Genomic DNA, 18,838 nt, shown 5'->3' on the forward strand with positions numbered 1-18,838 from the left:
CTGCTGCACCTATTGCCTATTGCCTATTGCCTATTGTCTATTGTCTATTGTCTATTGCCTGATCACCTTTCCCAGATTAGTACCATTCCGAATTCACACTGTTCCACTTTACACTCTCTTGATTCGCAATGCTTGACTTATCCCATATCCAACAGTTAACATCCTTGTGCAGGAAGGAACTGCATATGCTGGTTTAAAACTGGAGCAAGTGTAAGGACATGTCTGATTGCCCCTCATACCGAAGATAGACAGAAAAAGCTGGAGTAACTCATCCGGTCAGACAGCATCTCTGGAGAAAAGGAACAGGTGGTGTTTCGGGTCGAGACCGGGTCTTCAGACTTCAAACATTCTTGGTAGATCCCATCTTGATTCACAGCACCAGTGTTCTCCATTCCCCCCCACCCCCACACCCCGGCTAACACGACCGCTGAAGTTCTGAGTCATATCGTCATGTGTAACAAAGCCCACACTCACTGATTCTGCCCCAATTCATGCTATCCCAGTTCACATTTCGATGAACATTCGCAACTGACTTTAATATTGGTCTTCAACTTCAACTATTCTTGGTAGATGCTGGTTTAAACCATCTTGACTGGTCACAGCACATGTTATCTCTGTTTGCTTTGTTGTGTTCTCCATTCCCCCATCTATTCCCCACCCAGGCTAACACGTCTCCGCTGAAGTTCTGATCTGGTATCGTCATGTGTAACAAAGCCCACACTCACTGATTCTGCCCCAATTCATGCTATCCCAGTTCACATTCTCCCTGATGAACATTGCTTGCAACTGACTTTAATATTGCTTTTAATCTACAAGAGAATGTGAATCTGGGGCAGTCTCTGGCAACTATATCTGGGCGGGAGCGGATGACCCAAGTAGGGGACAGAGCACAACACCCACACGTTGAAGGAAGGAACTGCAGATGCTGGTTTAAACCAAAGATAAACACACTGACTAGTCTGACTGTCCTCGCTTACATGTTATCTCTGTTTGCTTTGTTGTTATCTTCTCCCAGCTAACAATGATCTAGTCTACATTTTCCTTGATCTGCATCTCCTTTGTCTCATTTTCACAGCTTACACTTCCTTATCTCTGTACCTCCCCCTCCCCTGATTCAGTCTGAAGAAGGGTCTGGACCAGAAAAGTCAACCATTCCTTCTATCCAGTGATGCTGCCTGTCCCGTTGAGTTACTCCAGCATTTGGTGTCGGCCTACATGATGTAGGGGCACCACACCCACAAGGCACCGTGCACTGAAGCCCACCTGGCAACACATGAACTAAGCCAAAGCCACTTAATCGATTGGCCTCATACCTGTAACTCCACCAAATCCCAACAATTACAGGTAATGGCCTGTCTACTTTATCATCATCACCATTTTGCATATATTTTATTCATTTGTTCTCTCTATAACACTCATTTTATATATCTCTCTATTTCCGTTGTCCTGACTCTTAGTGTGACGAACCGTCTCAACCCAAAACGTCACCTTTTCCTTTCCTCCAAAGATGCTGTACATGGTTCATGTTACAATGACAATAAAGAAACTATTCTATTCTATTCTATGCTGCCTGACCCACTGAGTTACTTCAGCTGTTTGTGTCTATCTTCAATTACAGATACCAGACAGCCCAATGGCCACATCTGGACTGGAAGCTAAAATCCATCCTTGCGTCCAGTGCCCCTGCATAAATAATGGGCTGAGCCCAAGACCCACACATGCAGGGTGCTATGTATGGACCCTACACACACAGATCTGGACCAGAGACCCAACCATCATGTAAATGGCGTCCGTCTCCCCAAAGTACCCACTCATCCCAGACATTTGTCACCTTGAATGGAATGCCACGGTGTCGACCTGTAACTTACCCATAGAATAGGCAGAGAAGAGGCTGTTCTCCGTGTAATTGGAAACCACTCCATTCACCGCAAAGGGCTTTATATCCTCCTGGCATTCTGGCAGAAATCAAAGTCACGCTTTCAGCAAATAATTTAAGATTTCCATATGCTTTATCAAGAGAAAATGAAGAACAGGGCACCAGAAATCCAGTATCAGTATTCAAAAACTCAGTTCTTGCAGTGAAACGATAGAGATTAAGAGGGTTCAGCAGCTCCCCCCCCCCCTCCATCCTCCCCCCTCCCTTCTCTCTCCCCACCTTCTCCACCCCTCAACACTTCCATCAAGAGCACGGATATTCTTCTCACTGTGTCTAAAATGTGGTTTAGTCCAAACTACAAGTGCGCCTTCTTCACACTATGAATATCACATTGTACAAACTACCCACTCTTTGTTCCTATCCCAACGTTAAAGAAACAGTTAGACAGGTACATGGATAGCACAGGTTTGGAGGGACATGGGCCAAACACATGGCAGGTGGGACTAGTGTAACTGGAACCTATTGGGTAGACAAGTTGGGCTGAAGGGCCTGTTTCAACACTGTATCACTCTATGACTCTATTCGCTGCATCTCAGTTGAGGTGAATAGAACTGATGGAATTCGGACAATGAAATGTAGCATAAAACCAGCATAAATCCCATTGCAAAATCGCATTGGGTGAAACAGCGTGGTGGTGGATTTATGGCTCATTAACCTCAAAACAACATTGGAAATTCTAAGCCATCAGAGTTTGGAGGGGAAACACCTTTCTGAAGACGTTTACCTTTCTGAAGCTGCTCCAGATGTTCCCACAAGATGTCGCCCACAAAGTCGGGCGCCAGTTCGAGGAAGCTGTCCATGCCCAAGGCGCACAGAGTGGCCCCGTCCATGCGGAACTGATGGAAGTCCACGTTCTTCAGGCTGAATTCGTTGACGGCCCAGGCCAACCAGTGACTGACATGTTCGTCCTGCCATTCTCGAGGGTCTGCGGAGCACCACAACAAAAACAGGCGATTGATTCCATCCCACTGCCATCATCGCCAACCTCACAGCACTGGATGTACTGCCCACTCAGTGAGCGCCATGGCTGGCACAGGAGAAGAGTGGCACAGTTGGCAAAGCTGCTGCCTCACAGCGCCAGAGACCTGGGTTCAATCCTCACCTTGGTCTTACATAGAAACATAGAAAATAGGTGCAAGAGTTGGCCATTCAGCCCTTCGAGCCTGCACCACCATTCAATGTGATCATGGCTGATCATCCAAAATCAGTACCCCACTCCTGCTTTTTCTCCATATCCCTTGATTCCCTTAGCCCTAAGAGCTAAGTCTCACTCTCCTTTGAAAACATCCAGTGAATTGGGCTCCACTGCCTTCTGTGGCAGACAATTCCACAGATTCACAACTCTTTGGGTGAAAAAGTCTTTCCTCATCTACTCTCTGGGTGAAAATGTTTTTCCTAATTTTAAATGCGGAGTTTGCACGTTCTCCCTGTGACCACGTGGGTTTCCTCTGGGTGCTCTGGTTTCCTCCCACATTCCAAAGACGTGCGGGTTTGTGGGTTAATAATGGGCCCTCCGTAAATTGTCTCCAGTTTGTAGGAAGTGGATTATTGAGTGGACAACAAAGAACTAGTGTGATCGAGTGATTGACGGTCGGCATGTACTCAGCGGGCCAAAGAGCCCGTTTCTCCCAAAACTCTAAACTTCAAATTGCTCCGGTTTATTTCGCAATAAATGAATACATTTCTAGACAGTGCCTCAAGAATTAGCTGGGAAAAATGTCAAATGGGTTATTCCAAGAAAAAAACAGCTGGGGTCCAGATCATCCCAAATATGTCACAGCAGTAAAAGGCTCCTTACTGATTACAGAATGAAAATATGCCACCCCATATGAAGGTTGGGGCTGAAAGGAACATGGAGACAGAGGGAGGGCTGGTGGGCAAAAGCCAGCTGGGATCATGGGTCAGATCTGGAGTTGGGTATGAATGATCAGAGGCTTGAATGGGGGCTTTGGTAAACGGCTGGTTTGGGAACCTATGAAGGATTGGGGAGAGAGATCTTGGAGGCATTGGGAGTAGCTTTGGGGGGTTACTTATTTCCAATGATTGCAGATATCTAATCGAGAATCTATCCATCTCTGCCTTCAAAATATCCAGTGGCTTGGCCTCCACAGCCTTCTGAGGCAAAGAATTCCACAGATTCACCACCATCATCTGACTCACCACCATATAATCTAGAAGAAATTCCTCCTTATCTCCTTCCTAAAGGAAGGTCCCATCAAGGGGGGAAGAGAAGTGCAGTATTATGGTCTGAGGAAGGGTTTCGACCCGAAACGTCGCCTATTTCCTTCGCTCCATAGATGCTGCCTCACCCGCAGAGTTTCTCCAGCACTTTTGTATACCTTCAATTTTCCAGCATCTGCAGTTCCTTGTTAAACATGCAGTATTATGGTGTTGCTCCAAAAGATAGGTATGTATGTAACTCTCTCTGGCCAAGCGGGTTCAATGCTATGGTCTGCAGCCTCAGTTGCTCTGGGAATGATCAACAACAGCCTCTTCAGGCCTAAGTGCCTTAACTACCACAGCAAAGCATTGACTGTCTTATCAATAGTTCATATGTTCTAGGAGCAGAATTAGGCCATTCGGCCCATCAAGTCTATTCCGCCATTCAATCATGGCTGGCCTATCTTTCCCTCTCAATTCCATTATCTTGTCTTCTCCCGATAACCCGTGACACCCATACTAATCAAGAATCTGTCAATCTCCATGTTAAAAATATCTAATGACTTGGCCTCCACAGCCGTCTGTGGCAATGAATTCCACAGATTCACTGCCCTCTGACTAAAGAAATCCTCCTCATCTCCTTTCTAAATGTATGTCCTTTAATTCTGAGGCTATGGCCTCTGGTCCAAGGACTCTCCCACCAGTGGAAACATCCTCTTCACATCCTTTCACTATTCAGTAAGTTTGAATGAGGTCGCCCCTCCAATGAGTACAGGCCCAGTACCATCAAACGCTCATCATATGTTAACCCACTCATTCCTGGGATCATTCTCGTACACCACCTCTGGACCCTTTTTATCAAGAGATGCTTGGTGTGTCGTCTTAGGAGTTTAGAAGGGTCAGGAGTGATCTTATTGAGTTTAGACTATAGAATGAGTGAGAATTGGGGTGGATGTTAAGATGTTTTCACCAGTGGGAGAATCTTGAATGAGGGGACATAGTCCAATCATAAGGAGCTGGTGAATTAAAACTGAGGCACATAGACATTTCTATGATCACAGATCTCTATTTCACAGAGAACAAAAAAGCCCTGGACTAGGGTGGACAGTGGAGTTGCTGCCTTACAGTGCCAGAGTGCCGGGTTCAATCCTGACCACGGCTGCTGTCTATAAGGAGTTTATACGTTCTCCCAGTAACCACGTGGGCTCTCTCCAGGTGCTCCGGTTTCCAAAGACAGATTGGCTTGTAGGGTAATTGGCTTTGATAAGAAATTGTGAATTGTCCCGAGTGTGCAAGATAGTGTTAGTGTTCAGGGTGATCGCTGGTCGGCTCGACCTCAGTGGGACGAAGGGTTTGTTTGTATGTTGTATCTCTTAAAACAAAAGTAAAGTCTAAAGACTTCTCTGTCCCAAAGTGTTCTGAAGTATCTAAAATGGAGGTAATACATGTTTGAATTAAGGGAATTGAAAGCTAAGGCACAGAAAACGAGGTAGATAGATCAGACACGATCACTTTGAATAGTGGAGCGGGGTTGAGGGGCCAACTCAACCTTATCCAATTTTCCTGTGCCCTTCTATTCAACAATGAGCATTGTGTGATCTGCTGAGTGAACAATGGGGGTTGGAGTGGAGATGACATACTTTCACTTGATGTGAATCAGGTCAAACAATCAGAATGATTAGAGATGGCCTAGATGTTGTTGATACCACACTTCACTCCAAGGTTAGGGCGCCATCAATCACGCAACATAGTGATAAGCCGTGCTATGAGGTCGCGTTTCTAGGGCTGCCTGCTACTTCATTTTCTTTGAACTGTTTTTTTCTAAATATTGGAGGGAAGGCACAGCTTTAAGGTGATAGGAGCAAACATTAAAGGAGATGTGCGGGGCATGTTATTTTACACAGAGGGTGGGTTTTTGTTGGGTGGCTGGCTGGAATGCGTGTGGCGGTGGACTGTTCCCAGCGATGCATTCAGAGACAGACATTGAGTGCTGCTGGATGGTCATCAACTCGGTGAAAGACTCTCTACGGTCAGCCCGAGCTTTGTTGACCTCCCAGCAGAGCGAGATGTCCGCGGGGGAGTGTTACCGACTGGCCCGCTCCAGACTGCAGCAGGGTGTGGTGGACACGCCCCTCAAAATAAAGGAAGGGATTTCAGGCCAGTGGGCCACATGAGTGGCATGGGTGTGGGGTAACATTTTGATTTGGGTAAAGAGTAATAGACAATAAATGATAGACAATAGGTGCAGGAGTAGGCCATTCGGCCCTTCGAGTCAGCGGCTCCATTCAATGTCATCATGGCTGATCATCCCCAATCAGTACCTCGTTCCTGCCTTCTCCCCATATCCCCTGACTCCGTTATCTTTAAGAGCCCTATCTAGCTCTCTCTTGAACGCATCCAGAGAACCGGCCTCCGTATTGAATGTATGTATAGCCTCCGAGAATGTTGGATGAATCCTTTGCACGGTTGCTGTATTGTGTATATTTATTAAACTTGAATAAAGTCTATTTTGATGAAACAAACTGTGGTGGTGGGAGGCAAACACCATAGTGGCATTTAGGGGACCTTGGGGTCGGCACCTGGACATGGGACACAGGAAATGGAGGGATACAGATCACGTGCAGGAAGAGGAGATTAGTTTAACCTGACACCATGTTCAGCACAAACATAGTGGGCTGAATGGCCTGTTCAGGGGTGAGGCACACTGAGCTGACTAACGATGATGCCACAGAGATGATCGAGTGAGACTGAACTCACAGTTTGGATGAGACCAAGCAGAGAGTCGCACAAAACTGAGGGAAATTGAAGGCAGAATTAAAATAAGGCTCATTCCACCCACGTCTGTAAGAAAAGTCGCCCCAAACATTTGTAATTGTATACCTTCGAGTCACACAAGTTCATCGACTAGTCGAAGGATGGCAGCCAATATCACTAGGGGCCAACCGTGTAATTGAACAAGGCCAGCAACCTTTAAATGCTGGAGTAACTCAGCGGGACAGGCAGTGTCCCTGGAGAGAAGGAATGGGTGATGTTTCGGGTCGAGATACTTCTTCAGACTGAGACCTGATGGGCCGAATGGCCTAATTCTACTCCTATCACTTATCGCCTTATGACATGAATAGAGGTCCAAAAATATCTCAATCCATGTTGTGAGACACCCAGCCAGGGGAAATATGCATTCAAGCGGTCAGGCCATGCCTGGATGGCCTCGCATTCGCCCAGCCTGTGATAAATACAGGTTCAGTCACCTCCAATCCTTCCTCACGACAGTTCTACCACCCCATGTATCAACCTGGTGAACCTTTGCCGCATTCTCTCCACAGTAAGACTATCCTTTCTTGGGGAAGGAGACCAAAACCATGCACAATGCTACAAGTGTGGCCTTTCTGAGCTCCTGTGTAAATGTAATTGGATATTTAAGGTGCCTCCTTCTTCTTATCGGGTCCACACACAAGGTTAGAAGTTGTTCAGCCAGAGATGAGAACACACTTCTTGGCATCTGCACGCAATGGTGTCTGTCCTGTGCTTCTTGTGTGTGGTGGTGGAAAGATTGGTGAAAACAGGGCCGCGACTCTTTCCTTGACCCCATTTAAGTGATACAGATAGTGTATGGTGCGCAGCCTTGATTGGCGGAGGCAAGGAGTTCTGGAGTTGATACACCTTGTTAATGTTTTACAAATCCTTGTTTTGGTCACAATTGGAATATAATCTCCATGTCTAGAAGGGACGTGATTAAGCTGGAGAGAGTGCTGGAACGCTGCCTAAACCAGAGGGTTTGAGTTATAAGGAGAGTTTGGATAGTCTGGGACTATTTTCCCAGGTAAAAAAGGAGGCTAAGGGCTGCCATTATGAGAGGATAGATAGAGTAGGCAGTTTCGGTTAGTTTAGAGATACAGCACGGAAACAGGCCCTTCGGCCCACCAAGTCCACACTGACCAACCATCGCCGTATACTAGCAATGTCCTATACACTGGGGACAATTTACAATTTTTACCAAAGCCAATTAACCTACAAACCTGTATCTCTCTGGAGTGTGGAAGGAAACACGAGAAGCCTGCGAAAATCCACACAAGTCACGGGGCGAATGTGCAAACTCCGTACAGATAAGCACCCGTAGTCAGGATCGAACCCGGGTTTCTGGTGCTGTAAGGCAGCACCTCTCCTGCTGCGCCACAGTACTCAAGGTAGACACTGTGTTATCCAGGGCAGACAAAGTTAACACTAGAGGAAGTACCCTTTTGATGAATCATTGGGATTAGGGTTACTGGAAAAGCCAATGTCTGTCGCCCTAAATTGATGACGTTAGGTTGCTTGCTTCAATTATTTCAGACAGTGGCAGTCCGGGATCTGCATTTTGTTTTGCTACTAATTCCCGATGTGGGTATGGCAAGTAGTTAAGGCTAAAGATGCATTGGCCTTTGTTGCGTGAGGTTAAAATGCAGGTGTGATTGTGAAGAAGGGTTCCGACCTGAAATGTCTGTCATCTGCCCATGTGCTCCAGAGATGTCCCACTGTACCACTGAGTCACTCCAGCATTTTGTGTCTTTCCCATCAATTGTTCCATCATTCCTGTACACCTTTCCCTATTTCTTTCCCAAAACCAAACCAACTTTTTAAAGACAGTAGACAATAGGTGCAGGAGTAGGCCATTCGGCCCATCGAGCCAGTACCACCATTCAATGTGATCATGTCTGATCATCCCCAATCAGTACCCTGTTCCTGCCTTCTCCCCATATCCCCCGACTCCGCTATCTTTAAGAGCCCTATCTAGCTCTCTCTTGAAAGTATCCAGAGAACTGGCCTCCACCTCCACTGAGGCAGAGAATTCCACAGACTCATAACTCTCTGTGAGAAAAAGTGTTTCCTCACCTCCGTTCTAAATGGCTTACCCCTTATTCTTAAACTGTGGCCCCTGGTTCTGGATTCCCCCAACATCGGGAACATGTTTCCTGCCTCTAGCGTGTCTAAACCCTTTTGTTTCCCAATGAAATGAATCTCTGATTATTTAAAACAAATGGATATTGAACATTCAAACAGACATTGATGTAGCTTCCACTCCCAGCCCTGCCCTGCCATGTTATTAACTATCATGTCATACATTATATAATGATGTTAGCGGTCTGTAAATGCCCTGCCCTCCCTCTAAAGAGCAAAGAAAGTCTAACAGTTGACGAAAGGAAACCCAAGGTGACCTATCTGTGCCAGAAGATCTACATTACAGTGAGCAGTCCTGTTTACCTTTTGGTATTCCCAGTCTCTCCTGCTCTCTGGTGAATTCACTAAACGTGGCCTTCAGGGCTTGAGACATCATCTTGTTGCTGCTGGGAGTCAGTAACGGTATATCCCCACATTCCACATCTGAAAGAAAAAGAAATGCGTCTTTATCTCTATTGTCACGAAGCATCCTAGATTCGGAACGCATCGCTTTGGATCTGCAAAGAGGCAAGGACATTTTCTGGGGTGGTGCAGGAAGGAACTGCAGATGCTGGTTTACACCGAAGGTAGACACAATATGCTGGGGTAACTCAGTAGCATCTCTGGATGGAAGGAATGGGTGACATTTTGGGTCTGAAGAAGGGTCTCGTCCCAAAACATCACTCATTCCTTCTATCCAGAGACGCTGCCTAGTCCCGCTGAGCTACTCCAGCATTTTGTTTACATTTTCTGGGCTGCTGGTCAACTGTGTACATGATATAAGCAGAGCATCCAAAGTCTGAAGAACCTGAAATGTCACCTATCCCTTTTCTCCAGGGATGCTGTCTAAGCCACTGAGCTACTGCAGCATTTTCAATGTATCAGTTAGGTCATTGAGTTTATTGCCTTAGGCACAAATACATTGAGGTACAGCCTCAATAAAAATCTTGCTTGCAGCACCACAGGCACATAGACTCATGCATCACACATAAATATAAATCATACATGAATTATTCAAGACAGTGAAAGAAAAAGACTACAAAAAACAGGACATTAGAACAAAAAGGGACAATTAGAAAAGATGTGCAAAAGGTGGTCCATGATGGTCTGTTGTCAGGACAACTACTTTGGACTGAAGTTTCAACAGTGGCGATGGAACAGAAACAAAAGGCCTGGAGATAGTAACTGGTTCACACAGCTTTCTTTAACCAGTTAACAGTACTCAGTTAGCCTTTAACCGATGACTGCACAGTGGCGCAGCTGGTAGAGCTGCTGCCTCACCGCACCAGAGACCTAGGTTTGATCCTGACCCCGAGCACTGTCTGTGTGGAGTTTCCTCGTTTTCCCCGTGACCACGTGGGTTTCCTCCAGGTGCTCCGGTTTCCTCCCACATCCCAAAGACGTGTGGGTTTGTCGGTTAATCACCCTCAGTAAATTGCCTTTTGTGTGTCGGGAGTGGATGCTCGGAGCTTACTGGATGGGCCGAATGGCCTGTTTCCATGCTGTATCCTTAAACCAAACTAACCGGTTCATAGGCAAGGCTCGCTCACACAGAAATGATTGTGGTGGGGTCATTAGTCAGCTTGAACTTGAGATTGAAGGTGAGAGAGGTCTCCCTCACTTTGCAATGAAGTGTAGGTGAGGCACATTGGATGCTGAACATATGAAATAGAAGTAAAAAGCACTAGAAATAATGGGCAGTTCAGGCAGCGTCTACGGAGGGAATCAGCTCCTCAATTTACCAGATCAGTTTAGTTTTAGATTGTAAATTGTCCTTAGTGTGTAGGTTAGTGTTAGTGTATGGGAATCGCTGGTCAGCATGGAGTCATTGGGCCGAAGGGCCTGATTTCACGCAGTATCTCTTTAGTTTAGTTTAGAGATACAGCACTGAAACAGGCGCTTTGGCCCATTGAATCCGCGCCGACCAGCGATCCCCACACATTAACACTATACTACACACACAAGGGGCACAATTTCACTGTGCCAATTAACCTTGGAGTGAGAAGAAATCGGAGCACCCATGGGAAAGCCACGTGGTCACGGGGAGAATGTACAAAGTCCGTACAGACAGCATCTGCGGCAGGTTCAAACCCGGGTCTCCGGTGCTGTAGATCTCAAGCACCAACTTCATTCCATCCACAAATCCAGTCTTGTGCAGTCCAATGAGATCTGGATGAGTTGCTTCCATTACAATCCGGTGGGTTTTCAGGTCAACATGGAACTCTTCCATAGATGGGGCAAGATGGCTGAATTAGCAAGCAGAGGGTGGGCTTTGGGGTGATGCACTGCATCCACCGCTCACACCGGGCTTCTGGGTGCTCCTAATAAACAGCCTTAAGATTTCCAATCCCATGCCAAGTGCTCCAGCTCAGCGGTAGAGTTACTGCCTCACAACGCCAGAGATCCTGGTTCAATCCTGACTATGGGTGCTGTCTGTACAGAGTTTGGATGTTTACACCATGACATGCATGGATTTTTCCCGGATCCACCGGTTTTGTCCGACAATACTAAAGCATGCAGTTTTGCCTTGGTATCAATCTCAAATTATCCACAGTGTGAGCAGGACGGGTGTTTGGAACCAGGGCTGTGGACAATTCAATTCAAGTGGCAATTCCACCAGTACATTCGCAGTTGCGAGCCAGATCATGCAGGCCATGACACCCGTAAGGATGATATGATGGATATCCCTGGCGGAGGAAATCAGTGCAAGTCATTCATCAGTGAATCCAGATGCTTTTCAATTAACAAAGCCTATATTCATAGCACTGGTCGACTCCACCATGGGTGAATAAAGTCATTTAGGAGCAGAATGATGAACAAGCAAGCAGTGCAGTGCATCACAAGGGAGCGAGTGAAAGGACTGAGAAAGAAAGGGTGGCACAGTGGCGCAGTGTTGGAGCTACTGCCTTACAGTGCCGGAGACCCTCGTTCCATCCTAACTACCAAGTGCTGTCTGTACGGAGTTGTACGTTCTCCCCGTGACCTGTGTGGGATTTCTCCGAGATCTCCAGTTTCCTCCCACACTCCAAAGGCGTACAGGTTTTTCAGGTTAATTGGCTTGGTGTGAATGTAAAGTTGTCCCCAGCATGTGTAGGATAGTATTAATGTGCGGTGATCGCCGGACCGTGCGGACTTGTTGGGCTGAAGGGCCTGCTTCCACGCTGTAAACTAAACTAAACTAAACTAAACTAAACTAAACTAAAGCTGGAGGGAGTGACCAGATCCTTGGTTACAGGAACATATAGAATCACCACCCTGCGATACTCTAGCTCACTACGTCCAGCTCCAAACTGAAACCAGAGCGGTGAGGAAGGGCAGAGTTGATTAATCTGAAGGACAGCGGTGAGTTCGTCATCACCGGTGCAATTGAGTTTTATAATAGAGACACAAGGAACTGCAGATGCTGGAATCATGAGCAAAACACAATGTGCTGGAGTAACTCAACGGGTCAGGCAGTCTCTGTGGAAGAAATGGATAGTGACCTTTTGGTCAAGACACTTCTTCAGATCCCCTCAGTTTTACAATATATTATTTTGAATGAGCAGTTTACACACTGTTACATGAATTGGCTTGATACACAATACGTGCCATGTGGCCAGTTACAAAATACTCAAAGGTTAGAAAGTAATTCATAAAAATGTGGTGTGAACAAACTTTTCTGATGCATCTCATGAAACTGAATCCGTTGGAGTCATTTATTTGATTGTAACAGTTTGCCATGAAAAATTATTGGCATATGAATTAAATTGAATGTTGCTTGCTGCAAACACTGTTTTGAAAACAGTAGCGAGTGTTTTCATTCAAGGCCAATTAAGTAAAAAGTTAGTAAAACTTTTATTAACTTTTCTGATGCATCTCATGGAAGCTGAACCAATTGTAGTTATTTATTTGATTGTAGTATCTGGCCCTGAAAAGTTATTGCAAGATGAATGGAATTGAATAGTGCTTGCTGTAAACAGTGTTTTCAAAGCAGTATAGAAAAAGGACCTGTTCCATTTGGCGATTTTTTTCGGCGACTGCCGACATCATTGACTGACATTTCAGGTCACCGAAAAAGTTGTGGCGTGATGCGGTGCGACAACGTATTGACGCGCGGTGTTTCCTCAGGTGTCGCAACATTTTTTTTTATGCCACTGGATTTTGAAATGTTCAAGATCCGTCGCCGAAAAAATCTCCAAGTGGGACAGCCCCTATAGTTTTCATTCCACATCGTCTCAGTTTCATAATATATTAGAACATTGAAAATAGGTGCAGGAGTAGGCAATTTGGCCCTTCAAGCCAGCACCGCCATTCAATATGATCATGGCTGATCATATAAAATCAGTACCCCGTTCCTGCTTTTTCCCCATATCCTTTGATTCCGTTAGTGTATTGGCCCACACTGCCTTCTGTGGCAGCGAATTCCACAGGTTCACAACTCTCTGTGTGAATAAGTTTTTCCTCATCTCAGTCCTAAATGGCCCACCCCTTAATCTTAAACTGTGACCCCTGGTTCTGGACTCCCCCAACATGGGGAACATTTTTCCTGCATCGAGTCTGTCCAATCCCAGAAGAATTTTACACGTGCGGTTTGCGCATTCTTACATGAATTGGCCTGATACACGATACGTGCTTTGTGGCCAGTCACAAAATACTCAAAGGTCAGTAAGTCAGAAGGACAAGTTTCCAACGCTCTATTTACATCTCATCTGGGAATCGCTGTAAACAAGATGATCATCTGGTCACACAGTGGCACGGCGCTCCCCACACACTAACACTATCCTACACACATGAGGGACAATTTGCATTTATACCAAGCCAATTAGCCTACAAACTTGTGTGTCTTGGGAGTGTGGGAGGAAACCGAAGATCTCGGAGAAACCCCATGCAGGTCACGGGGAGAACGTACAAACTCCGTACGGACAGCACCCGTAGTCAGGATTGAACCCAGGTCTCTGGCGCTGTAAGGCAGTGGCTCTACCACTGCACCGCTGTGCCGCTTAGTTGATGGGAGATCAAATGGTGGAAGAAATGGGTAGAGAGTGGAGGGAAGTCACGGAGAGGGCTTCGAGAGGAACGGATGGAGATAGAGGAAGAAGAGAAGACAGAGAGAGAGAGCGGGAAAGAGAGAGAAACAGTAACATAATTGTAAGAAAATGAAAGGGACACAAAACATTATTTCATCATGTTATGCCTTCAGACATTGCGCTGAGACAAGCCAATTTTTGCACAGGTTCATCGATAAAAAGGAACGTTGTCTATTCTCAGGGAATGTCCATCCCATTGCTGCTGTACCAGCAGTCCCCTGACGCAACATTCCTCAACCCATCACCGGCACAAACAGCAGCAGTGCTGCAGATTTTGAGTTTGTACAAACATATGCTGAACCCACAGCGATCCATCTGGCAGCTCACAAAGACCACGGGCTGATGTGAATCAGGGGCCAAGCTGCTCCAGGACGTTGAACTGTTGGTCATTCACCACATACGCAAGATACATGCCAAACATGGACAAAATCACTGAGCACGGCTGCTGACAATACGATTAGCATTAGGTCAGCTGCTTAGCCTGGGAATGTACACATCCCAGCCAGATAACGCAGTCATACAGTCATACAGCGTGAAATGCAGGCCCTTCGGCCCATCTTACCCATACCGACCAACTACACTAGCCCCACCTTTGGCCCATATATCTCTAAACCTGTCCTGTCCATATACCTGTCCAATTGTTTCTTAAACATTGCAACCGTCCCTGCCTCAACTACCTCCTCTGGCAGCTTGTTCCATACACTCTTTGTGCAAAAAAGTTATCCCTCAGGTTCCTATTAAATCTTTCCCCCTTCACCTTAAACCTATGTCCTCTGGTTCTCGATTTCACTCCTCGGGGCAAGCGACTCTGTGCGTTTACCCCATCTATTCCTCTCATGTGAAGGAAAGAACTACAGATGCTGGTTTATACCAAAGATAGAAACAAACATCTGGAGTAACTCAGCTGGACAGGCACCATCTCTGGAGAGCATAGACAGGCGACGTCTCGGGTTGGGAACATGTTTTAGTGTTTAGAGTTTAGAGGCACCGCGCAGAAACAGGCCCTTCATCCCACCGAGTCCGTGCTGACCAGGGGTCATCCCATACACTAGCACCATCATACACACAAGGGACAATTTACAATAGAAGGAATGGGTGACCTTTCGGGTCAAGACCCTTCTTCAGACTTAGTTACTCCAGCTTTTTGTGTCTATTCTCAGGATTTTGTACACCTCTATAAGATCACCCCTCATCCTCCTGCGCTCCAGGGAATGGAGTCCCAGCCTGCTCGATCTCTCCCTATTGCCCAGGCAGCGGGTCCTGGCATAATTCTTGTAAATCTTCACTGTAGCTTTTTCAACATGGCAAAACCAGGACATCTGCAGTAATCATTTCAAAAAGCCTTAACTGAAGCTGCACAACGGTTGTTTTTAAAGCAGCACACAATACTGACTGGATCATCACAAAATCACAACATATAGGAAATTAGCCTGTGTAGGCAGAAGGGTCTCGACCTGAAATGCCATCCATTCCTTCTCTCCAGAGATACTGCCTGTCCCGCTGAGCTACTCCAGCTTTTTGTGTCTATCTTCGGAAACTGGCCTGTGGTTAGATTGCATGCACAGGCACATACACTCCACCCTTGTAAACACTGACCTTCTGGCCCGGTTCAGACAACTTAACACCAAACATTCCGACCCTTCTTATGGAAGCATTTGTTGATTGGTAGCCAGAGATCAGGGTCATAAATCCAGAGAAGTGAGTTCAAACCTCCTTGGAGAATGGAAATTCAAGGTTTAGTTTAGTTTAGAGCTACAGCATGGAAACAGGCCCTTCGGCCCACCGAGTCCACACCGACCAGCGATCCCTGCACATTAACGTTATCCTACACACACTGGGGACAAATTTTTACATTTATACCAAGCCAATTAAGCTATAAACCTGCACGTTTTTGGAGTGTGGGAGGAAACTGAAGATCTCGGAGAAAACCCACCCGGTCATGGGGAGAACGTGCAAACTCCGTACAGATAGCACCGGTAGACGGGATCGAACCCAGGTCCCTGGCGCTGTGAGGCAGCAACTCTACCGCTGCACCACCATGCCACCCTAATTAAATAAAGCTGGAGTGTTAGATGATTGTAGGCCCACCATTAGGGTTAATCTTTGTCAGTCTCCTTATACCTACAAGATAACTGCAGGCACTGCTAGTGATATCCATGTCATCTAACTGCATTATATATCATATGTTGCATCATGAAGTGAAATTCTCTCCATTTACAACTGTCCAGTCGTACTACTGAGAACTAAAGTTTGCCTCACTCACTTTAAAGCTAACCCTCTAATCTTTGACATTTTCACCCTGGGGAAAAGGTTCTGACTGTCTACACGATCTATGCCTCTTTTAATACCCATTAGTTTGCATTCTGACTCTCTATTGATGGCATTTAATTATTTCTCCATATTTTCAGTACTAACACCAATGGACAGGGACAGGGCCAGGTTTAACAGGAGCAAGGCTGGTAAATAGTCGAACAAAACTACAGTGGCTCGATACTAACAGGAGTGGACAGATGTTAACCAGATTAGATGGTCCCAGACCTCCTGCTGTTAAAATGATGCCAGGCTCCAGATGTTGGAGCTTCCTGATGTGAGCAGTAGATGGGTCTGATGTTAATAAGAGGACAGATCAGGGAAGAGCAAGATGTTTGTGGGAGTGGCAAAGCCAGTGTTCTAGAATAAAAAGCACAGTGGTGCAGTTGTAGAGCTACTGCCTTACGGTGCAAGAGACCCGGGTTCGATCCTGACTGCGGGTGCTTGTCTGTACAGAGTTTGTACGTTCTCCCTTTTTTTCCCTGGTTTTCAGTTTCCTCCAAAAATGTACAGGTTTGTAGATTAATTGGCTTGGAATAAAATGTAAAATTGCCCCTAGTGTTAGAGTGCGGGGATCGCTGGTCGGTGCAGACTCTGTGGGCTGAAGGGCCTGTTTTCACACTGTATCTCTAAACTAAACTGAACTAAACTAACTAAGGTATGGAAGGGATCTCTCCATAGATGCTGCCTCACCCGCTGAGTTTCTCCAGCATTTTCTGTCCACCTTCAATTTTTCTAGCATCTGCAGTTCTTTCTTAAATAAGGTTTGCGGATATTAACAAAGGCACAAAGTACTGGAGCAACTCAGCGGGTCAGGCAGCATCTCTGGAGAACATGGAGAGGCGGTGTTTTGGGTCAGGACCCTTATTCAGATTTACAGATTACAGACTAACGTTTACAGCCCCCCTATCCATGTTCTCCGAAGATGCTGCCTGACCCACTGAGTTACTCCAGCACTTTGTGTCTTTTTTGGTAAACCAGCATCTTGTTCCTTGTTTCTGCAATTATTACTTTAGTTTAGAACAGTGGTTCCCAACCTTTTTTTGGCCATGCCCCACCTAATCACCTCTAAAATCCTGATGCCCCCCCCCATATGGTGATATATAATTCTTATCATTTAAAAAGTGAACTCCGTTTCGGCTGAAGAAGCTTAAAACACCAATACCTTGGTTTAAACAAGCTTCAAAAAATAACTACACAATAAAGACCTTTTTTACCCCCAAAAAAGTTATTTACTCAAAATAACATCTGAAACATAAACTTCATATGTTTACCAGATGGAAAATCCAAACAAATAAAAATCGAAAATTTGGACCCAGACCTCCTCAGTCGCGCTCAATTGCCCCCCTTAAAAATCAAATTGCCCCCCTGTGGGGCGTACCAGGGAGTTGCAGAGGGAACAGTCTCTGTGGAAGGTGGAAAGGGGTGGAGATGGGAAATGTGGCTCGTGGTGGGATCCCGTTGGAGATGGTGGACATTTTGGAGGATTATGTGTTGTGTGCGACGGCTGATGGGGTGGAAGGCAAGGAAGACGGGGACTCTATCTCTGTTGCAACTAGGGGGAGGGGGAGCAAGGGCAGAGCTGCGGGGTACCAAGGAGACTCGAGTGAGGGCCTCATCTATGATGAGAGAGGGGAACCCCCGTTCCCTAAAGAATGAGGACATCTCAGATGTTCTAATATCGAACACCTCATCTTGGGCGTAGATGTAGCGTAGACGGAGGAATTGGGGGTAGGGGATAGAGTCTTTGCAGGAAGCAGGGTGGGAAGAAGTGTAGTCGAGATAGTTGTGGTTGTCAGTGGGTTTGTATGTAGTTTAGTTTAGAGATACAGCGTGGAAGCTGCCCCTTTGGCCCAGCGAGGCTGCGTGAACTAGCGATCAACCCGGACTCTAGCATTATTCTACGCACTAGGGACAATGCACAATTTTACTGAAGACCATTAACCTACAAACCTGTGTGTCTTTGGAGTGTGGGAGGAAACGGGAGCACCCGGAGAAAACCCACGCGGCCACAGGGAGAATGTTTAAAAACTCCCGCACAGACAGCGCCGGTCTGGAGGATCAAACCCAGGCCTCTGGTGCTATACGGCAGCAAATCTACCGCTGCGCCACCGTGTCCCTACAGTTGTGAAGGGAGCTGCAGCTCCAGATGCTCCGGGTGGCAAAGGGTCAGGGCTCAAGATGATTGGGAATATCTCCAGATGTAAACAGAAGTGAACAGGGTCAATTCATTCAGTGATTCATCAATGGGACTGGACAGCACAGAAGTCCCGGCTGATTACAAGACTCCTGCGCCTGCCTCTGTATCTTCATGGAATAAAAACACACTCTGCTCCAGCAACTGAATGTAACAGAATTGGACAAGCATGGCTTCAAGGTATTAAAAGGATTGAGTAGGATTTTTCACCAGCTGTTAACATGATTGGACAGGGTTGAGTTTGATACCTTAACT

At 46.2% G+C, this 18,838-nt stretch overlaps 1 protein-coding gene across 2 annotated transcripts in view; it reads right to left on the bottom strand.

Moving 5' to 3' along the window:
* Positions 1–18,838, bottom strand: part of ets1 (v-ets avian erythroblastosis virus E26 oncogene homolog 1) — a 107,120-nt gene that overhangs the window by 39,689 nt on the left and 48,593 nt on the right. For both annotated transcript variants that reach the window (XM_055660882.1, XM_055660883.1), the window contains 3 exons: positions 9,335–9,454; positions 2,661–2,861; positions 1,869–1,955 (listed from right to left, as the gene is read on the bottom strand). In XM_055660882.1, coding sequence (XP_055516857.1) covers positions 1,869–1,955; positions 2,661–2,861; positions 9,335–9,454 — 408 coding nt within the window. The remainder of the gene's footprint in view (positions 1–1,868; positions 1,956–2,660; positions 2,862–9,334; positions 9,455–18,838) is intronic.

The sequence above is a fragment of the Leucoraja erinacea genome, chromosome 32, assembly GCF_028641065.1.
Source record: "Leucoraja erinacea ecotype New England chromosome 32, Leri_hhj_1, whole genome shotgun sequence".
Lineage (NCBI taxonomy): Eukaryota > Metazoa > Chordata > Chondrichthyes > Rajiformes > Rajidae > Leucoraja > Leucoraja erinaceus.